The 21,175-nt window shown below is 40.8% G+C and overlaps 1 protein-coding gene across 2 annotated transcripts in view; it reads left to right on the plus strand.

Annotated features, from left to right (window-relative positions):
• Positions 1-18,315, plus strand: part of SPRY3 (sprouty RTK signaling antagonist 3) — a 132,637-nt gene extending 114,322 nt beyond the window's left edge. The window contains exons 1-2 of one of the 2 annotated variants that reach the window (XM_045995192.1): positions 11,098-11,468; positions 17,247-18,315. In XM_045995192.1, the coding sequence (XP_045851148.1) occupies positions 17,350-18,216 (867 nt within the window). In that variant the 5' untranslated portion in view covers positions 11,098-11,468; positions 17,247-17,349 and the 3' untranslated portion in view covers positions 18,217-18,315. Of the gene's footprint in view, positions 1-11,097; positions 11,469-17,246 lie in introns of those variants that run through there. The other variant, XM_045995193.1, reaches the window with a different exon arrangement.
• The last annotated feature ends 2,860 nt before the right edge of the window (positions 18,316-21,175 follow it).

A 21,175-nucleotide genomic window follows, 5' to 3' on the forward strand; every position in this document is an offset into this window, starting at 1 on the left:
TTTGCTACCAGTATCCCCTCATTTCTTGCAGTCTAGGCATGCTGACCTTCTTGCTCTTCCTAGAACATTCCAAGAACATTCTGACTTTGGGATTTGCATTTACTCTACCCTCCATGTGGGAGATGCTGTGCCCATATAGCTAAATGGATTTTTCTCTCACTTTTTTTGGAGACTTATCTAATGCCATCTAATGAGAGAGACTTTCCATGACTACCATACATCAAATAGTGGCTGCCTTACTTTATATCAAGTTTATTGGATAAAGAAAGATGATGGGTGGAGATTTCTGATAAACTGTTAGATATATCTTGGTCTAGAGTTCATCTAGGAGGTCTGGATCATATTTGGGAGTTTCCAGCACTGCAAGCAAGGATAATAGTGTTTGTAATGGTCTAGAGGTAAGGGAAAACATGGTATATTCAAGGACCATGTGGGAGTTTTTGAAAACACAGATTTGTTGGTCTCACCCAAGATCTTTTGAATATGATTTCTGGAGGTGAGACTTAGGAATATGTAGCTTGATAAAGTTCCACATATCATACTGATGTGCAGTCATGGTTAAGAACAACTGCTTGAAAGATACATGCACCTTCACAAAATTTACTAGTAATCTCCACAATGCCAAACCAGCAGATACTTTATATATTTCATTTGACCACTCTGTTGGAATTGATAGTTGATCACTCAACTTCAAACATTTTACTTCCTTGGCTTCCAGGCATCACACTGTCATGATTCTCCTGCCATATTTCTGACCATCCCATCTCAGTCTATTTGATGGACTTCTTTCCTGCCAGTCCCTTAAATATGTATGATCTCCAAAGTTTGCCTTCCTTTCTGTCACTCTTCCACACACTCTCCTACTAGGCTCATCCATTCACATGACTTAAATTTGTGTACTACTGGTGCCCATATTGCCATTCCTGATCCATATCTTCTCTTTTCAAGTTTTTATTTAAATTCTAGATAGTTAACATACAGTGTAATATTAATTTCAGGTGTAGGATTTATTGATTCATCACTTACAGACAACACCTGGTGCTAGTCAACACGTGTCCTCTTTAATCCCCATCACCCATTTAACCATCCCCCCACCCGCCTCCCCTCCAGCAACCCTCAATTTGTTCTCCATAGTTAAGAGTCTATTTTATGGTTTGCCTCTTTTCCTCCCCATGTTCATGCTACATTTCTTAAGTTCCATATATAAGTGAAATCATATGATATTTGTCTTTTTCTGACTGACTTATTTCACTTAGCATAATACATTCAACTCCATCCACATTGTTGCAAATGGCAATTTTTCATCTTCTTTATGGCTGAATATTATTCCATTCCATTGCCTTTCATCCACTTTTAGTTTATTTTTGTGTATGGTATAAGCAAGTTTTCCAGTTTCATTCCCTTGCATGTGGCTGTCCAGTTTTCCACCACCACTTGTTGAAGAAACTTTTTTCCATTGGATATTCTTTTATTCTTTCCTGCTTTTGTGAAGATTAGTATATATATATATATTCTCTGTCCATTCATCGGTCAATGGACACTTGGGCTCTTTCTCTAATTTGGCTATTGTTGATAATGCTGCTATAAACACCAGGGTGCTTGTACCTCTTTGAATCTGTATTTTTGTATCATTTGGGTAAATAACTGGTAGTGCAGTTGCTGAGCTGTAGGGTACTTCTACTTTTAGCTTTTTGAGGAACCTCCATACTGTTTTCCAGAGTGGCTGCACCAGTTTGCATTCCCATCAACAGTGCAAGAGGGTTCCTTTTTCTCCACATCTTTGCCAACATCTCTTGTTTCCTCTGTTACTGATTTGAGCTATTCTGACAGGTGTGAGATGATATCTGATAGTGGTTTTGATTTGTATTTCTCTGATGATGAGTGATATTGAATATCTTTCCATGTGTCTGTGTTAGCCATCTGGATGTCTTCTTTGGAAAAAGGTCTCTTCATGTCTTCTGATCATTTTTTAACTGGATTAGTTGTTTTTTGGGTGTTTAATTGTGTAAGTTCTTTATATTTTGGATACCAACCCTTTATTACATTTGTCATTTACAAATATCTTCTCCCATTCTGTAGACTGCCTTTTTTACTTTTGTTGATTGTGTCCTTCACTGTGCAGAAGCTTTTTATCTTGATGAAGTCCCAATAGTTTATTTTTGCTTTCGTTTCATTTGCCTCAGAAGATATATCTAGTAAGAAGTTGCTACAGCCACTGTCAAAGATGTTGACTGCCTTTGTTCTTTAGGATTTTTATGGCTTCCTGTTTCGTGTTTAGACTTTCATCCACTTTTAGTTTATTTTTGTGTGTGGCATAAGAAAGTGGTCCAGTTTCACTCTTTTGCCTGTGACTGCCCAGTTTCTCCCACACCATTTGTTGAAGAGATTGTCTTTTTTCCATTGGACATTCTTTCTTGCTTTGTTGAAGATCAGTTGACCATAGAGCTGAGGCTCTCTATTCTGTTCCATTGATATATGTATCTGTTTTTGTGCCAATACCATACTGTCTCGATCACTACATCTTTATAATGTAACCTGAAGCCCAGAACTGTGATGTCCCCAGCTTTCATTCTCTTTTTCAAGATTGCTTTGTCTATTCAGAGGTCAACAAAACCAGGAGCTGGTTCTTGGAAAAAATTAATAAAATTTATAAACTCTTAGGTTTATCAAAAGGAAAGGAGCTAAATAAATTAAATCACAAATGAGAGAAGAGAAACAGTAACTAAAACCACAAAAATACAAACAATTATGAGAGGGTATTATGAAAACATATATGTCAACAAACTGGAAAACTTGGAAGAAATGGATAAATTCCTAGAAATATGTTAACTGGAAAAACTGAAACAGGAAGAAATAGAAAACTTGAAAGACCATTCAATAACCAGCAAAGAAACTGAATCCATAATAATGTTAAGTGAAATAAGTCAAACAGAGAAAGTCAATTATCACATGGTTTCACTTATTTGTGGAACATAAGGAATAGCATGGAGGACGTCAGGAGAAGGAAGGGGAAATGAAGGGGGAGAAATCAGAGTGAGAGATGAACCATGAGAGACTATGGACTCTGGGAAACAAATGGAGGGTTTTAGAGGGCACGGGGTGGAGGGGGATGTGTGACCTGGTGGTGGGTATTAAGGAGGGCACATATTGCATGGAGCACTGGGTGTTATACACAAACAATGAATCATGGAACACTACAACAAAAACTAATGATGTACTATATGGTGACTAACATAACACAATAGTTAAAAAAAAGAAATTGAATCCATAATAAAAAATTTCCCAACAAAGAAAAGTCCAGGGCCAGATGGCTTCCCAGGGGAATTCTACCAGATATTTAAGGAGTTAATACCTATTCTTAAAGAAATGAAATAATAGAAATAAAAGAAAAACTTCCATACTCATTCTAGGAGGCCAGCATTACCTTGATTCTGAAACTAAACAAAGATTCCAATAATAGAAGAGAACTACAGTCTAATATCCCTGCTGAACACGGATGCAAAAATTCGCAACAAAATACTAGCAAATTGAATACAACTGTATGTCAAAAGAATCATTCATCACGTTCAAGTGAGGTTTATTCCTGGGTTGCAAGGGTGGTTCGATATTCACAAATCAACACGACCTACCACATTAGCAAAATAAGGGATAAGAACCATATGATCCCCTTAATAGATGCAGAGAAAGCATTTGACAAAGTACAACATCCATTTTTGATTAAAAACCCACAACAAGGGGTGCCTGGGTGGCTCTGTGGGTTGAGGCCTCCGCCTTAGGCTCAGGTCATGGTCCCGGGTTCCTGGGATCGAGCCCTGGTCGGGCTCTCTGCTCCGCGGGGGGCCCGCTTCCTTCTCTCTCTCTGCCTGCCTCTCTGCCTGGTTGTGATTTCTCTCTGTCAAGTAAATAAAATATTTTTTTTAAAAAAACCCACAACAAGGGGCGCCTGGGTGGCTCAGTGGGTTAAAGCCTCTGCCTTCAGCTCAGGTCATGATCCAAGGTCCTGGGATCGAGCCCCGCATCGGGCTCTCTGCTCCGCAGGGAGCCTGCTTCCTCCTCTCTCTCTGCCTGCCTCTCTGCCTAGTTGTGATTTCTCTCTGTCAAATAAATAAAATATTTTTAAAAAACCCATAACAAAGTAGAGGTAGAGGAAACATATGTGAACATCATAAAGGCCATATATGAGAAATGATACTAATAGCATCGTCAATGGGAGAAACTAAGAGCTTTTCCTCTACTGTCAGGAACAAGACAGGGATGTCCATTCTGACCACTGTTATTTAACATAATACTAGAAGTCCTAGTCACAGCAATCAGACAACAAAAAGAAATAAAAGTCATTCGAATTGGCAAGGAAGAATTCAAACTTCCACTCTTTGCAGACAACATGATGCTCTATGTAGAAAACCCTAAAGACTCCTTCAAGAAACTGCCACAACTGATGCACAAATTAGTAAATCTGCAGGATACACAATTAATGTGCAGAAATCTGTTGCATTTCTATACACCAATCATGAAACAACAGGAAGAGAAATCAAGGAATTGATCCCATTTACAATTGCACCCAAAACCATAAGACAACTAGGAATCAACCTAAAGATCTATACTCTGAAACCTATAGAACACTCATGAAAGAAATTGAAGATGACGCAAAGAAATGGAAAAACATTCCATGCCCATGGATTGGAAGAACAAATACTGTTAAAATGTTTATATTACCTCAAAGCAATCTACGCATTTAATGCAATACCTACTAAAATACCACCAACATTTTTCACAGAGGTGGTACAAATAATCCTAAAATTAGTATCAAACTGATATATATCTTCAATCCATGTATAATTTTGCCTGGATTACCATTTAGATACTACATGGGGACCTCAAACCCAACATTCTCAAACCTAATTGTTTAATGTTCCTTCCATATTTCAGTAAATGGCATGATTGATACCTCACATCTAATGAGTCACTAAGTCTTGTTTATTCTATAGTCTGCATATCATCTGCTTTTCTTCATCCACACTGCCCCTACCTTGAGTCAGGCCACAATTATCTCTCATCCGATTTAGTGACAGGTTTATGTTGTAGTTTATATGTTTACATGTCCATTTATTCTATCAGACTGTGAGTAATGAGAGGCTAAGGCCACTCATTTACTCATTCAACCAGTATGTATTCATCTCTATATCTTTCACATCTAGTGTATTCCCTGACATTAAGTAGGTGCTCAGTATATGTTTGTTTTACTGAATTACACTGAAACTTACTATGTTACAGATGAGAAAAAAATGGGCCTATAGATGAAAAATGACCTGCCAAAACTGCAAAGACTAAGAAACTAAAATTTACATTTCCTTACTCTTAGTCAAGTTTTCTTTCCACAGAACAACTTTGTACCTACCTCCTACCCCTTTATGCTCTCCCACATTTCTTTTTGTCTCTAATTTTTCTATACCATTCTCTCATTATTGGTCATATTGCTCCTATATTTGTTTTCCAGCTTCAATGGGGAAAAATAATTATCACCATCCCTATAGGCTTTTGGTTAAGAATCTGTATTTCCTTGGCATTGTTTACTTCTGGCATCATCACTGCTGAATCAGGATGACCATAGGTCAGCTTTTCATCTGGCATTTATAAAGAGTTCCTCTTGATTTCAGTAGGGTATGGATAAAACTGGCCTTATGTAGGAACTGGCTCTCAAATGGATTTAGTTGCAGTCTGGGAAAAACAGAATGGGGAAAGACTTTCAGAATTTGTGTAGAATATGTGTTTTATGTAGACAAATTAAGAGAGTATGGGTTATAATTATAAGTGAGAGAAATTGATATTTTATTGGATTTATGGATGGAGATTCTGATAATGATTATTTTAGACACCATATTGGACCATCATACAAAATTTTTCTTTATGTATAATCTATTTCTACTCGCTACAATTTAGTAAGACCTAAGTAAGAAACCTAAATAAGCTCAGTACATTCTAGGAATATGAAGAAAATACATGGGCCATGCCTTCTAGAGAAAATTTCTGCTCCTAATTTGTTCAGACTATGAGTATAGGGGACCCTTTTAGAATGGTTTATAAAACATATTGTTTTCATATCTTTGTATCTTCATTAGTTCTGTTATATCTGCTTGTAATTGTTTTCATTCGTCCTTTTATTTATCAAATATTTTCTGAGCATCTACTCTGTGCCAGGCATTATGCTAAATTTGGGAGATTCAGTGATGGTTCTTTTTGCACTTCATTCTGTCATCCCCTCTCTTACCTCTTGGTTTTTGCCCTCTGGCTCTAATGTCCTTCCCATCCTTCAAATTTATTTTTAAATATCACTTTTTCTAGGAAGCATTCAATAACACCTTCAATATTGGATTAGGTGTATTTCCTCTCTGCTCCCTTACATAACACGTATCCTTTATTATACTTGTCTGTTTGCTACCTTTCCTACTAAATTATGAACCCCTTGAGACCAGGGATTCATTGAGTAATTATATATTAATAGCATATATAACGTAGTATCTATATTAATGACATAGAATTAATTTATTCTATATATTAATTTATTACTATATTATTATACTGTGAGCCTGTATTAAGGCACCAATGAAAATAACTGAGATTATTCAAACTTCTCACCTCTTAGGATGATACCCATAAAAAATGATAATTAGGTTAATGATCATTCATTCAACACTGTCTTCTATGGGCCACTCACTAAGTTCTGATTATTCAACAACTAAATTTCTTACTCTTGCGGAGTTGACACTCAAGTGGGTAGGGAAAGATGTTTGTTCTGTGCCAGATACTGTTCTAAGCATTTCACATGTTTTAACCCATTATAATTCTCACAACAATTCTATGAAGTATATTTGTAAGTTGTACTGATTTTACAAATAAGAAAACAAGGCCCAAAGAGATTAAGTAACTTGGCCAAAGATATATAGCTGGCAAGTGGCTGATCTAGAATTCAACTCAGGTTGACTCATTTCAGAGTTTAAACTTTTAATCACTACACCAGAGAACCCTCTCATCTGTAAATCACTACACCAGAGAACCCTCTCATCTGTAAATCTCTTCAAGGATTTTTGCTCTAACTTTTCCAAGTTACTTGATATCCCTGAATATTCCAGGTCATTATATACTGTTTAGGTATCTTTCCTTTTCTTTATAACCCTTAATTATAATTATCTGTCTCCCACTCTAGACAGTGATCTCTCTGAAGGTAGATATAACACAACATATTTGTCTTCGCTGCTGTGGCACACTTGGTTACTCAATTATTGCCTATTAAATGAATAAATAACTGACTCTTGGTAATCAACATAAATATTTTTATTTGTGCTTTAAGCTGTTGTGTTTCTGAAAGATTATTTGCAGTTTCATGATTTTTGAAAAGATATTGGGATAGTACAATTATATACAGAAATTGGTGTTGAGACATTACAGAATTCACTATGTGATATCTGACAACTTGATTTACAAACTGGTTAGAATCAGTGTATTTCAGGAAACATGCTTTCTTAGCTCTTTAGTTAATGGTGTGCTTTTCAGGAAACGCATTTAGACATATTCATTGAATTGTCTAAAATCATACAACTAGTTAGTGAAAGTGTTGGCCTAGAAGCAAACACAGGCCTCGTGCCTCCCAGTCCAATGGCTTTTTTCTCTTTATAGACACCTTGTTGACATTAACTCAAATCCAGCTGAATTTAGACATACTGTCTTAGCACAGATCAACACACCTACATCTAAAAGCCAGCAATTTCAAAAAATAAGTAACCTTGAAGAACACCAGATAAATCACTCTGCCCTCCAAATATCTTCCTTACTACTATGTTTTAGAAATCTCTAAGTTATAGTTTTATAATTAATTAAATATACTCTTCCATACTTACAACAACTGGTTGTCCAAATCATTTCTTTTTTTATTTTTTTTTATTATTTTTAAAATATTTTATTTATTTATTTGACAGAGAGCGAGGTCACAAGTAGGCAGAGAGGCAGGCAGAGAGAGAGGGGGAAGCAGGCTCCCCGCCGAGCAGAGGGCCCGATGCGGGGCTTAGATCCCAGGACCCTGAGATCATGACCTGAGCCGAAGGCAGAGGCTTAAACCACTGAGCCACCCAGGCGCCCCCATTTCTTTTTTTTTTAAAGATTTTATTTATTTATTTGACAGAGAGAGGTCACAAGTAGGCAGAGAGGCAGAGAGAGAGAGAGGAGGAAGCAGGCTCCCTGCTGAGCAGAGAGCCTGATGTGGGGCTCCGATCCCAGGATCCTGGGATCATGACGGGAGCCGAAGGCAGAGGCTTTAACCCACTGAGCCACCCAGGCGCCCCCAAATCATTTCTGATATGACAGCTAAGTCAAAAAGATTTTGAGAAAAAGGTTAAGTATTTAACAAAGTCTACTGAATCACCAGGACAGGACATAAATGAAAGTGTTATAGGAGTTACAAATGTAGAAGTAAGTTAGGGTATTAGTAAAAACTATCATAGAACAGAAAGAAGCCTTAGAGTCAGGGAAGTATTCGCAGAGGAATTAGGACCCTGATGTAGAAAATGAATAAATATATACAATCATGTGAAGGATACATATGGAGAGCTGGATTGGTAGCCATGTGCGCTGATATTTTAGAAGAGTGAAACATTCAACTTTTCTTATGTTAAAAGATATGTTGAGAAGCGATTGAATGTATAGAGTCAGAGAATAACTTGATTGACAAGCAAAGCAATTTAAACTTAATGCTGTAGGAATTAGAAATAAGTTTTTGAACAAAGGAATAAAGTATGAAAATAAGTCACATTTAAGAAAGATATATTTGGCATATATCTGCTTAAATTTAAAACTGGAGCTTAAAGTAATAAAAGGATTTCAATCATTGAAATCATCTCCTGCCTTTTCTGTGGGCTTCATTAGGGTGAGAACAATTTATTAATTTTCATATTTACTCTTCATTGAGCACTTACTATATGCCAGACACGTGATAAACCTTTCATATGCAAGACCTTATTCAGTGGATAGGAAATAGCACAATCCTGTGATGTGGGGACAATTGTTACTTCCATTTTATAGACGAATGGAGGAAACAGGTTCAGAGAGGTAAAGTGACATGCCCAAAGTCAGATAGCTCATAAAGTTAGGAGCAAAAATTTGAACCCTGATCTGTTTGACCCAAATCTAGCTAGTACAGTAGTTGGCACATAGTTGATGTGCAATAAATACCTGTTGAAAAAATGGGTGAATGAATATATCAGTAAATCTATCCTATTCCGCTGATGAAACTACAGATTAATGTTTTTCATGATCTTGATAAGCTCAAGCCAATATTAAGAGTAAAGAAAATGTTTGAACCATGAAAGAGAAAAATTTACATAGGCAAATCTCATGGCTCTAGAAATTCTGATTAGGAAGAGATCTGGATTTGCTTAGAAATTATACGCATCCACACACACACGTGTGTATGTGTGTGTGTGTGTGTGTATACACTATGCATACCTACATAGCAACAAAAGAGTTTGGAGAACCTTTGACACACAATACACATATGAGTATGTAGACCCACACAAGCATATATATTTTTAATCCCATGCTTTCTTCTGTTTTCTTAATCCTCTTGAGAAGGTGTAAATAACAGAATGTCAGAGCTAGAAGGGACCTTAGCAATTACCTAATCAGATCTTTTCATGTAAATGTAGAAATTGAGACACTAGAGGGAAAGTAAATTGCAAAGGTCACACAAGGAGTTAGAGTAAGATTAAGGATCTCAGGTTCGTGACTCACACAGGTTTGTTTTACTCTGACCTGTCACCATTTACCATCTCAATTTTATAGATGGGGTAAGCAAGGCATCCTAAGAATGTTGATGATCAAGCTCCTGCTACTTGTCCATTGAAGCAGGACTTGAAATCAGATCTCTTTTATTTTAAATATGAGGCTTGTTTTCAACCAAGTGCTTCTGTCTTGATGCCCAAAACAAAGACTCGTTCCTAGTGAATTAAATAGTGGACTGAGGATAATTTACAGAAACTTTGTCCTTCACTTTAAGAGAAATTGTCCAAAGCTGCTTTATTTTCAGAAGACTGGCAGCACTAAGGAGGCTGCATGAAGGCAGGGATTTTGTCTTCCTTATTGAATCCACAATACCCAGCGCAAAAGAAGGCACAACATTTTTGTTGTTGTTGCCTATATGGCATACTAAAGGCAGGAAGGGAAAGTAAGGTGGGTAATGGTTTCCCAGCAGATGATGGATGGATAATCATTATTAGGGTTAGTGGGAATGAATGTGGGTAAGAGGTGGGAGAAACCCTTAAACAAAGGAGAAGCTCTGTCTGATAGAAGCTGCAATCACTCGGCAGAGATATTTAAATGAGGCCTCCTTAAAATCGTTACTTTCCACCCCACCCCCTATTCCCCTTTAAATTTTGTTTCAGTCATTACCCAGGGACCGGATACAGAGATTCCTATGGGGAGTTCTAATGGGTCGATTCAATTTCAGCTGGATGACGCCACTTAGCTAAGCATTAAGAGCTACGGCTCCGGGAAAGCCAACGACACAGAGAGAGGGAGAGAAAGAAATTATAACAAGGAGCAATAAATCCCTTTCCTCCCATCCTGCCCTATAATCCATTCACAAGACCTTCAGAAATCACCTACATTCACAAAACAGCTGGCTAGCTGAGCTGAACACACTGCAGTCTCACTCCCCTCCCCCCGTCTCTGCAGATTATATACCAGCACACCCTGAGCTGTATAAATAATCACACACTAGCGGTATCTATTGCTCTGTTGAGATACCCTGTGTCTACAACTGCAGTTTCTGCTGCTTCGGTTCATCCGTCAGATTGGAGGAGACAGAGGCGGAGGCGGAGGCGGAGGCAAAAGAGAAAGAGGGGGAGGAGGTAAAGAAGGAAGAAGGGGAGGAGGGAAGGGGGAGGGAAGAGGAGGGGAAGGAAAACGCTGAAGGAGGGGGGGAAAAGAAAAAGGAGGAGGAGGAGAAGGGGAGGAGAAAGAGGCGGAGGAGGAGGGGGAGGAGAAATAGAAGAAGGAGGAGGAGAAAGAAGAGGAGGAGGAGGAGAAAGAGGAGGAGGAGATGAACAACTTACCCCGCTGAGCTTTCTTTGGGGAATACGTGCATCAAGATTGAGATCTCCATGTAAAATCTATACAAAGTATCTGCCACTACAGGTCTGACTCTCCTCCCCAGCCCCCACCCCGCACCACCGTTTTTTCTTTTTCTTTTTCTTTCTTTCTTTCTTTTTTTTTTTTTTCTTTCCGTTTTCTCTGCTGTGTCAGAAAGACCGACACAGAACTATCTGTTTCTGGCTCCACTGCCAGTGAAGGAGTTTTCATTCAGACTTTCCGAAGAGAGGTGGAGAAACCTAAAGACTCAGGAGAAGAAGAGGTCTTTTGAGCCAAATGGGGCATTAGTTCTTCTGCTTTCCTCAGCATGGATAAACCCTTTCCTCAAGGTAAGCCATAGAGATTAGCTCTTAAAAACCCTAGAATTCTTTCTGTGCAATGCATATATTGCCATTCATTCCAGCCATCCTGTGTGTGTGTGTGTGTGTGTGTGTGTGTGTGCGCGCGCGCGCGCGCGTTCGTGTGTGTGTGCGCGCGCGCGTTCGTGTGTGTGCACGCGTACCAGAGCAAACGCATGGGTAAAATAAAACGAAAACCATTTAAATGACATTTAAATGAATCAGCTTTTGCAAAAAATTATCCGTATTAGAAATTTATAAATCAAAATGGAACTTCAAAATAACCCTTTCGTAGCCAAATGTCAATTTAATTTTCAGCCTGTTGACCTTTAAATGCATTTTGGTTCTTGCCTAAGCCCCTTATAGCGCAGCCTAACCACCCAAGCTGAGGACGTAGGGAGAGCCCGTGCTGAGGCCAGTCTGGCTGCCCAGCGGGCATCCTGTCAGCGTGGGGCTAGTCTGCTATTGGCTCACAAGTCTGGGCTGTGCATCGTTCAGATTTCATCACATCACCTTGCCCTGGGTAGAAATGGCGCAAGCTGACACGGCATAACCCCCTACTTACATTGAGTCAGAGCAATGATTTAGAAATCTCTGGATCCATGCCTGGGTGTGTGTGCACATGTCTCCGTGTGGCATACGGAAATTTTGTCGAAAGTGAGAACCTGTGACCATGTCCAGTTAACCAATAGGCATTTGATAGGACCTACTACAGTGCTTCACACTCCTGCCATTCCTCTAGCCAAGTATAATCAGCCTCACCTCTGCATGCCGCAAAGCAAGTTGGATGAACAGAAAACAGACCTTGAACTCTCAAACAGAAAATCTATTTTGAAATGCAAACTATTGTTGCTTTTTTTGGGTACATTAAAACCTCATTGTAACATAATGTGCTATGACAGGAATTTGGATATACCAGGTGTTAAATCATGCTCTCAACAAGTCAGCCGCATATATACATAACCAATAAGGTACTGACTAGCATTTTATCCATAAGGGAGTATTAGTCTTGTTCCTTGTATCTCTAAATAAACATTTACTAAGACTTTATTCTATGCATTTTGGTTTCTTCGTGTTCTGTTTTTAGGTCTCTCTAGCTGTGAAACAATCTAGATAGTGACCTGAGTGACTTGGATTTAGAAGGTTTTTACTCAGGGTAGAGGAGTTGGGTAGTGAGGAATGAAAGAACCTCAAGGAAGGAGACTAATTCTTCATGAAAGACTTTTTGAGACAGAGAAATACAACCAACAAACCCAGTATAAAAAATGTAGAGCATCAAAACAAGAAGGGGCCTTAAAAGCCCCCGTTTCGTGCCTCTCGTTTTGCAGATAAACTGAGGCTTGGGGTAGAAGTCATTTGCGCACAGTCACGCAACAAAGTAGTTAAGACTGGAACTTAAATTTCACGTATCTTGTAAAAGGGTATGAATTTAAAGAAAATCCCACTTCTTAAGTGAACAACTAGCATTTTCTTCAGGATTAGAAGTATGTGAATTCATTCGCTATTGCAATTTTCCCTGTATTGCTCATCACTAAAACACCTACATCTTTAAAAATGCAAGGTCTTTAAACTGCTAGACTCTCTGGTTCGAGTCTTAATGAAACTATTAAAGTAATGAATAGAGCTAGGGTAGCAAAGTGACAAGTTAAGAGTTAAATGTGGTGAGAACCTGGCAGCTCCAGCAAGATGTATGTGGTAGGAGGGAGGCCCAGTCAGTGGCTGAGAGGTTAGTAATGTAAACTATATACAACTTGGTATTTGTAAGGGGGAAGTGCTTTGATAGAGATGCAAATGCTTTTGCACAGAGAGGGATTTTTGGAGAGCAGACTTTGGAACAGTAGAACTAAGAAAACATATAAAGCCATAGCAGAAATTCCCCCTATGTTTGCTTTCAGTTATTCTGAGAAGGAGTGTATGTAACAGCAGAGCACAGAAAAAAGTAACACACCCCAGAGCTGTTACACAGTAAGGTACAAAACAGCATTGAACCCATGGGAGTGGGATAAAACAGGAGCCAAGCTCTCCTTCTCTTCCCTCCTCTTCTTCGAAATTGAGGTTGAGTCATATTGTATCAGAAAGGATTTACCAGAAAAATCAGAACTGTCTAAGGCTGTTAGCATTGTAGGACTTCAGATTAGGGAAGTTTTCAACTTTGGTTTCAACATGGCAGATTTTGGTTCCAGGGAGTAAATACATTTTCCTTTCATTAACAAACAGAATTTCTTGAATAGGTTAGCTCTCTAGTCCCTAAGTTGGCATAAGAAAAGAAATTTCTGTTTAGATTGAACAGAAAATTTCAGGGCTACAGGAAAACTGTTGAGAAAGCTCTGAGCACCTGGCCAGAGGGACTGAGATGGGAGTGGGTTTACAATGCATCATTCATTACTGCAGAGGCACTACGTGACAGAAATCACTAGATCCCACCAATGTGCAGCCAAGACTTGTAATCACCTTGGCTCTTATTTAATAATATGTGATATGCATATTCTCTCTCTCATTAAATAGAATATGGAACTGACCAACAGCACAGTTTCTTAACTGGTTTTGCTCACAATGAATTGCCCTTTAGCGGGTGGATTTCTGAATCATAAACATGCATGCAGTCGTAGTTTTTCATCTAATCTATGTGCTGTAACAGTCTCTCTGGCCTATTTGCTTCTCAGTCCCCCCCCCCCCTTACCTTCCCCTATGGTATCTATTTGGGTTCCTCCTGTTAGCCGGATCAAATCAGCAAACATTTTATTGTCATTCAGTCCTGTTTTATTCTTCTAATTTTGCCCAGGTCCTCCTTCCGCCTATATTGCAGATTTTCCACAGTCCATTCTGATAAAAGATTTGGTAGGGCAAGAGTTCATTCTGTTAAGCCTCTTGTAAACAAGGCGATAGTACCTCATCATCCCAGACCATTGCCCAAAGTTTCCTTTAATTATCCAACCAGCATCGCAACTTTTCAGTCTTACAGCAATCTAATCAATATCCAGATACACCTTCTCAACTTAAGCACCATATACCCTTCTGCTGCCAAGACAGGATCCCCTTTGAACATGGTTCTGAGTCATTTCTATTATGACCTAGATTCCTCCAAGCTTAGCTTTTCAACCTTCTGGGCATGTCCCTGAGATACCTAGTGATATCTTTGGAATCCCAGAGGATCATCTTTTGTAACTTTGAGACCTTGTACGCCTTCCTTTGAGTTATTGATTCTTAGAATTTCCAATATGTTTTGAGTCTAATTTCCTTTGGGAAATCAATGAGTCTAAAATGCTTCCAGTGTGTTTGTTACTGTTCTTATAAAGGACACAAAGGGCCCCGTGCATTCTTATCTGATCAATGGGGAATAAATCTATTTCTTATAAATTTGCCAAAAGACTCTTCCTGATGCAAAGTTTCCACACGCACATACTCTGCAAGTGAGCTGAACAATGTGTCTTTGTTTATTTTTTTTTAAGATTTTACTTATTTATTTGTCAGAGAGAGAGATTGAGCATAAGCAGGGGGGGTGGCAGGCAGAGGAGAAGCAGGCTCCCCACTGAGCAAGGAGTCCCCGTGTGGGGCTCCCTGGGATTCTGACCTGAGCCAAAGGCAGACCCTTAACTAACTGAGCCACCCAGATGTCCCGTGTCTTTGTTTATTTAGGTGTTCGAATGAAAACTACTTTTTCCTTTCCAATGCTGAGATTATGAATCTCAACCAAGTTCACTAAAGGTAGATATGGAAGGTTTCAGGGGGCTGTGAGTCCAAGTAAATAAAAGAGACATGGGGTGCCTGAGTGGCTTAGTTGTTAAGCAGCTGCCTTCAGCTCAGATCATGATCCCAGGGTCCTGGGATTGAGCCCCACATATCAGGCTTCCTGCTCAGCAGGAAGCCTGCTTTTCCCTCTGCCCTTCCCCCTGCTTGTGTCCCCTCTGTTGCTGTCTCTCTCTCTCTGTCAAATAAATAAATAAAATAGTTTTTAAAAAAGAGACATAAATTTTGCTTTTGAATGCTGAAATGAAAAAGGGCATGTACCTTAATTTACCCTCAAGAATTGAAGATATAGAAGGTGTAGATGAAGAGATATTTTTGTCAAATTGTGTAGTTATAGAACTAAAGACCATAATGGGGCAGAGTCCTTCAAAATCACCTAGTTTCCCCCTATAATTATATAGATAGTGAAACTGAGGCCCAAACAAAGCAAGTGATTTGACAAAACTTTCATAGATATTTGAGTCCTAGAATGTCCATAGTGTTTATTTGCATTAAATAACACCAAAACAACTAGCTAAAAAGTGAAATTATAGTCAGACTGGTTCTTTTCCGTGATGTGCCAGAAAAGTTATTTTTAACCAAATTAAATCTTCTTTTCAAAAAACGAACAGATGTAAATTCAACTAAACAGGTTTACATGGGGATATAGCCTCAAAAGGCGATGAGGCTGGTCATATTATTAGCCACCGAGTCCTTTGTGAGCGGCACCCTTCTCTTTCCTGTCATTGAGCTTTGGGCACATTTCGGTGTCATGTTTGCTTGCTTATGGAACCCTAATCAAGCACTATCCTCTTTCACTTGTTCATTTCTATTACTCATTCAAGCTTTGCATTCCATACAGTAGTGTGAGTAATCGATCTATTTTGAGGAGGCCTGAAATATGATGGATTTCAAATATATGCTTTATTCCTGCTAGTGTCCTAGGTCCTAATGCCTCCAGGATGACTCTTGGATTTGTGCTTAGGTTTTCTTGTGTGTACCTTTTTGGCCGGTCAGTCTTCCAGGTGCGATACAGTGATCTACTGTTTGTAGCGTATTTTCCTCATAGTCACCATTATCAGTATTAAGCTCCATCAAATCCTTCAGGGAATGACCGCCCAACTCTTCCTGACTGTGGTACCGTGGAGACACAAGTAGGTGCTTTCTAGATATTCAACTTGGTTTAAATAGGTACCGATACAGGTGACATTTCAAACAATTCAGGGATCATCTTACATTGTTCTCCCATCCCCAGTGTTTGATTCTGGAGCTGCACTACCGCTTAGAAAGAGTTATCTCCTCAAGGAGTTAAAGCAGACTAAAGGTGAGGAGAACTGCAGGATGATTAGTCTTGGCTTCCATACACGGTGGGGTGGCTTTTTCCTGTTATTCTACAAATAGCCTGATTTGCGCTCTCGGTTTCTCTGCCATATCACTGCCGTTACTGCATCCTGCCTGCTTGTAGTCACTGAATCAAGCAATTTCTTTCTCATCTGTTTATTATGCTTATCAGAAATTGTACAGAAAGGAGCATATGTATACCTATATCCCATCAATCAAAAATATATATGTACATGTGTATAATGTCTCATACACAGACGCCTGTAACTTCTCACGGAAGACTTTGAGGCTTTTTCTTTTTGTTTCACATGAGCATCACTACAGGATGTAGCCTTTGCATTGGAAATTAGCTTCCAGTTTTATTAGAATTTTGAGGCTCAGGGCCTAGATTTTCTCCATTAGCAAGCATCTGAATGGTCTAGCTGCTCCCGTGACCCTGGTCGTGTGATGAAATACAAAAGGAATCGATGATGTGAACTTTGCTCCCAGAGAGCTTTCTAGTCCGGATGCGTTGAGCAGATTTGCCTGTACAGAAGTCGGTAAGGTCCACTACAGAACAGAGGTGTAACCCTAACCCTCACCCTAACCCTACCCCTAAAGTGACTGAAGGTCGTGGTAGAGTTAGGGCCTGAGCTTTGGTAGTTCCCTGCAAAGTAGCCCTGCCTGTGTCTTCTCATGCATTGCGTCTGTCTCCTCTTCCAGGATTTTCTGATGTGCCCTGTGGCCCACGTAACTAGAAGGGCTGCTTATCACCGCAAGTGCCACCCTGACCCCGAGCCACTCCGAACTCAAGAATCAAAGGAAAATGGATGCTGCCGTGCCCGACGACTTCCAACAGATCCTCCCTATTGAGCAGCTGCGCTCTACTCACGCGAGCAATGACTACGTGGAGCGGCCTCCGGTCCCCTGCAAACAGGCCCTCTCCAGCCCTTCCCTTGCAGTGCACGCTCACAAGTCCGACTGGTCCCTGGCCACCATGCCTCCTGCTCTTCCCCGCAGTCTCAGCCAGTGCCACCAGCTGCAGCCCTTGCCTCAGCACCTGAGCCAGTCCAGCCTCGCCAGCTCCATGTCCCACAGCACCACTGCCTCCGACCAAAGGCTCTTGGCCAGCATTACGCCCTCGCCCTCGGGCCAGTCCATCGTCCGAACGCAGCCCGGAGCAGGGGCCCACCCAAAGGTCGACGGTGCTCTGAAGGGAGAAGCTGAGCCATCCGCAGGGCATTCCGGGGAGCACCTCTTCATCTGCGAGGAGTGTGGGCGCTGCAAATGTGTCCTCTGCACAGCGGCTCGTCCTCTCCCCTCCTGCTGGCTGTGCAACCAGCGTTGCCTTTGCTCCGCCGAGAGCCTCCTCGACTACGGCACCTGTCTCTGCTGCGTCAAGGGCCTCTTCTACCACTGCTCCACCGACGACGAAGACAACTGCGCTGACGAGCCCTGCTCCTGCGGGCCCAGCTCTTGCTTCGTCCGCTGGGCAGCCATGAGCCTCATCTCCCTCTTCCTCCCTTGCCTGTGCTGCTACCTGCCCACCCGGGGCTGCCTCCGTCTGTGCCAGCAGGGCTACGACAGCCTCCGGCGACCAGGCTGCCGCTGTAAGAGGCACACCAACACTGTGTGCAGAAAAATCTCTTCTGGCAGCGCACCATTCCCCAAGGCCCAGGAGAAGTCCGTATGACCTTCCCGCAACATGGATCCAGAGCTTTCTCCTTCTTGCGCCCGTTAGGAAAGTGCAGGCCTCATCTTCGAAGAGCGGGGGAAGGAGTGAAGCAGCCAAAGCTAGGGCCTCACCAGTTCTGCTCCTGCAGGGCCAGGGAATGGCTGAGTACATCCTGGCGCAGGATGCCTTGTTCTTTCTCACCGTATCTATCCCACTTCTTTTCACCCTTCTTACACCTTGCCATTTTAGCCACGTGGCTGTCCTGGCAAATTCAGGTGATACATAGGCATGAGATTCGAACACCGAGGACTGACAGAGCCAGCAACGTGGAGGGTTAGGGGCTCCCCAACATAATGCCTCTTGATGCAGGCTCTGAGCTTCCCTCCACTGTCCACAGTGCCTTTGGAAACTCTCTTCTAAGACGGTTTTCAGGGGTGCATGTGGAACAGTGTTCGATATTCCAGGGAATCCGACCCCTTGCCCCTGTTTACTGCCCTTCTCTTCTTCCGTCTTCTCCCTCTCTCCTCTTGTTCTTTGTTCCTTCCCCCTTCATTCCAGCCTGATTCTTATTTTTCATTCCATTTCTTTCTCCCTCCCTTCCTTCTACTCCTTTCCTCTCTCTCTTTCAGACCGACCCATTCTCTACTTGTATCTCCATCTTGTTTGATCTATCTTTGTCTCTCTCTACCTGTCCTTTCTCAACTACGTCGAAAAGTGCTGTTTTTCCATAGGTGTTTCCTTTGACGCCAAACTTTGCTATGCTATACTATTTACTAAATTGTATTAAGGGAAATGGATTACTGTAATGAACTGATCACTAGCAATAGTCTATATCCTGACATGTGTGTGTGCACTCATAACCACACTCACCTGTTTGTGAACACACGAGGCAAAAATTAATCTTACATTTCCAGGTTTAAGGAGCTGGAGTTTTACTCCCTTTCCCAATAATCAACTCATAGTACTGACAGATTCCACTAGCATGCAGAGTAGGATAGTAAATCAGGATGCTCATAACTTTGTATGTCTGACCCAAGTGCCAAAGGCAGACGTGCTTTATAGCTAAATGAACAAAGCAAGGGATATTACAGAGGTCTGTTCTCTCTTAGAAGCTAACTGCCCTGAGACTGCATGGCTCAGGCCTTAATTATGGACATAAAAAGTCATAGAACTTTAGAGCTGGAAGGGATCTTCACTGTTCATCTAGTTCAATGCCCTTATTTTGCAGATGGGAAAACTGAGGCCTGGAGATAGGAAGGGATTTTTCCCAAGGCCACACACTGAGTTCATAGCAGGGTTGAGACTGGGAAAAAAGTCTTCTGACTCCTAGTTCAATATTCTCTACTCTACATCACATTAGGTCCTGGGACTTTTCTCTTAGGACTCTATTAACAGTGACAGAAAGCCATTGTCGTTCAATTTTTCTGGAACCACGCCAAGTTGGTGTGGTGGTCTTTATGCAGCGCATGGTGGGTAGCTAATTAACTATCAGGTGTGGACATCACCTTTGACTCTGTCACCTGTAGAAGCTCAAGTGTGGAAAACAAAACAAAAACAAAAACAAGGAATCCCTAACCAAGCTGTATCTTCGCCTCCTTTTTGCTGCACATGTCGTGCTCGCTCCTGGCTTTGTCTGCAATGGCAATCGCCTGAGAACCTAAATTTCAGCAGCTGGAAAACTGAGATGAATGACATAGAAAGCAGAGAACTGACTTCTCTTTTAAAAGTACACCAAGAGCCTGTGCTGTGAATCCACTTCAACGGGAAAAGGCTGCACTGGGGAATTAGATCCAGTTTCCCTCTGTAAGTGAATCCAAAATTCACTAAGGAATTCAGAGATTGAGGGCACTTGCTTGAAATCAAGGTGCTCCAACTTAGTTTAAGACTTCCAGACTCTACCTTTATAGATCATCTCTTTTAAAGTGTGCATGGATGTGTACTGCAGAGTGGCGAGGTGGAGAAATGTACAGTCATACACAGGGGGAAGAAGGGAACGTCCGCATCCCTTTGTTGCATATATGCTATAGAAATATGTGCCACTCACTTTGTGTCGGCTCTGAATCTTCCCCATGCTTTCACTTGCGCCTCCTCTTCTAGAATTGCTTTGCTCTATTTTTGTATATATAAATATGTTATGATGATTATTAACAATGTTAATGATATTGCTGCAAATGGTGCCATATATAAGGTTTGGCTTCTTGGAACATTATAAACCCAAACCAATACCTGTAACCTCTTAAGTTGCTTTCAGATTCTTCCATTTTAAGTAACTTTTGAAAATCTTAACGAGTCTGCTTGATTGAACTTTGACTTATCTACTCCTAAAAGCTGTGCCCAGTTCTCTGGCTGGATCCAGCTGGATGGTGATGAGTAGCAACACACCCTTCTCCCCGCTTATGCCTGAAATTTGCTTAGAGCTGAGACATATAAGGGTTCTATGACCCTAGTGCATTGTTCCTGGAGCTAAAGTTATTCTATGGATGTTTGCTTATTAGTTTAAGGGCCCAAAACAACACGAGTCCCTCCTCCTTCACAGCTCCTTGATATCCCAATCCTGCAGTCCTTACTCAGGCAAATTGTGCACTGCCAGAGGGGCCCTGGGCTCTGCCATACACCCAGAAGAGCTCTTCTCAGTGTATTTCTAAATGGCCTTACACTTGGTAGAAGAAACTGAAGGGTTACTCAAATGCAATTGCAATGTGCAATCTGCTGCTGAGTCAGGGCTTTCCCTTGTGTCCAAGTTGGCCTGATACGGGCTGCATCTGGTTTACGTATAGATGGGTCCTGTTGGGGTATGTGTACAGATGTGTGAGTGTGCGTATGTACCCTTCTGTGAAATTTTATATATATATATGTATACACATATATGTGTGTGTGTGTATATATATATGTGTGTGTGTGTGTGTAAATATATATATTCACACATCTCTATATATTTTAATGTATTGCACATGTATATTTAAAATATATATAAAAG

The sequence above is a fragment of the Meles meles genome, chromosome X (assembly GCF_922984935.1).
Source record: "Meles meles chromosome X, mMelMel3.1 paternal haplotype, whole genome shotgun sequence".
Taxonomy (NCBI): domain Eukaryota; kingdom Metazoa; phylum Chordata; class Mammalia; order Carnivora; family Mustelidae; genus Meles; species Meles meles.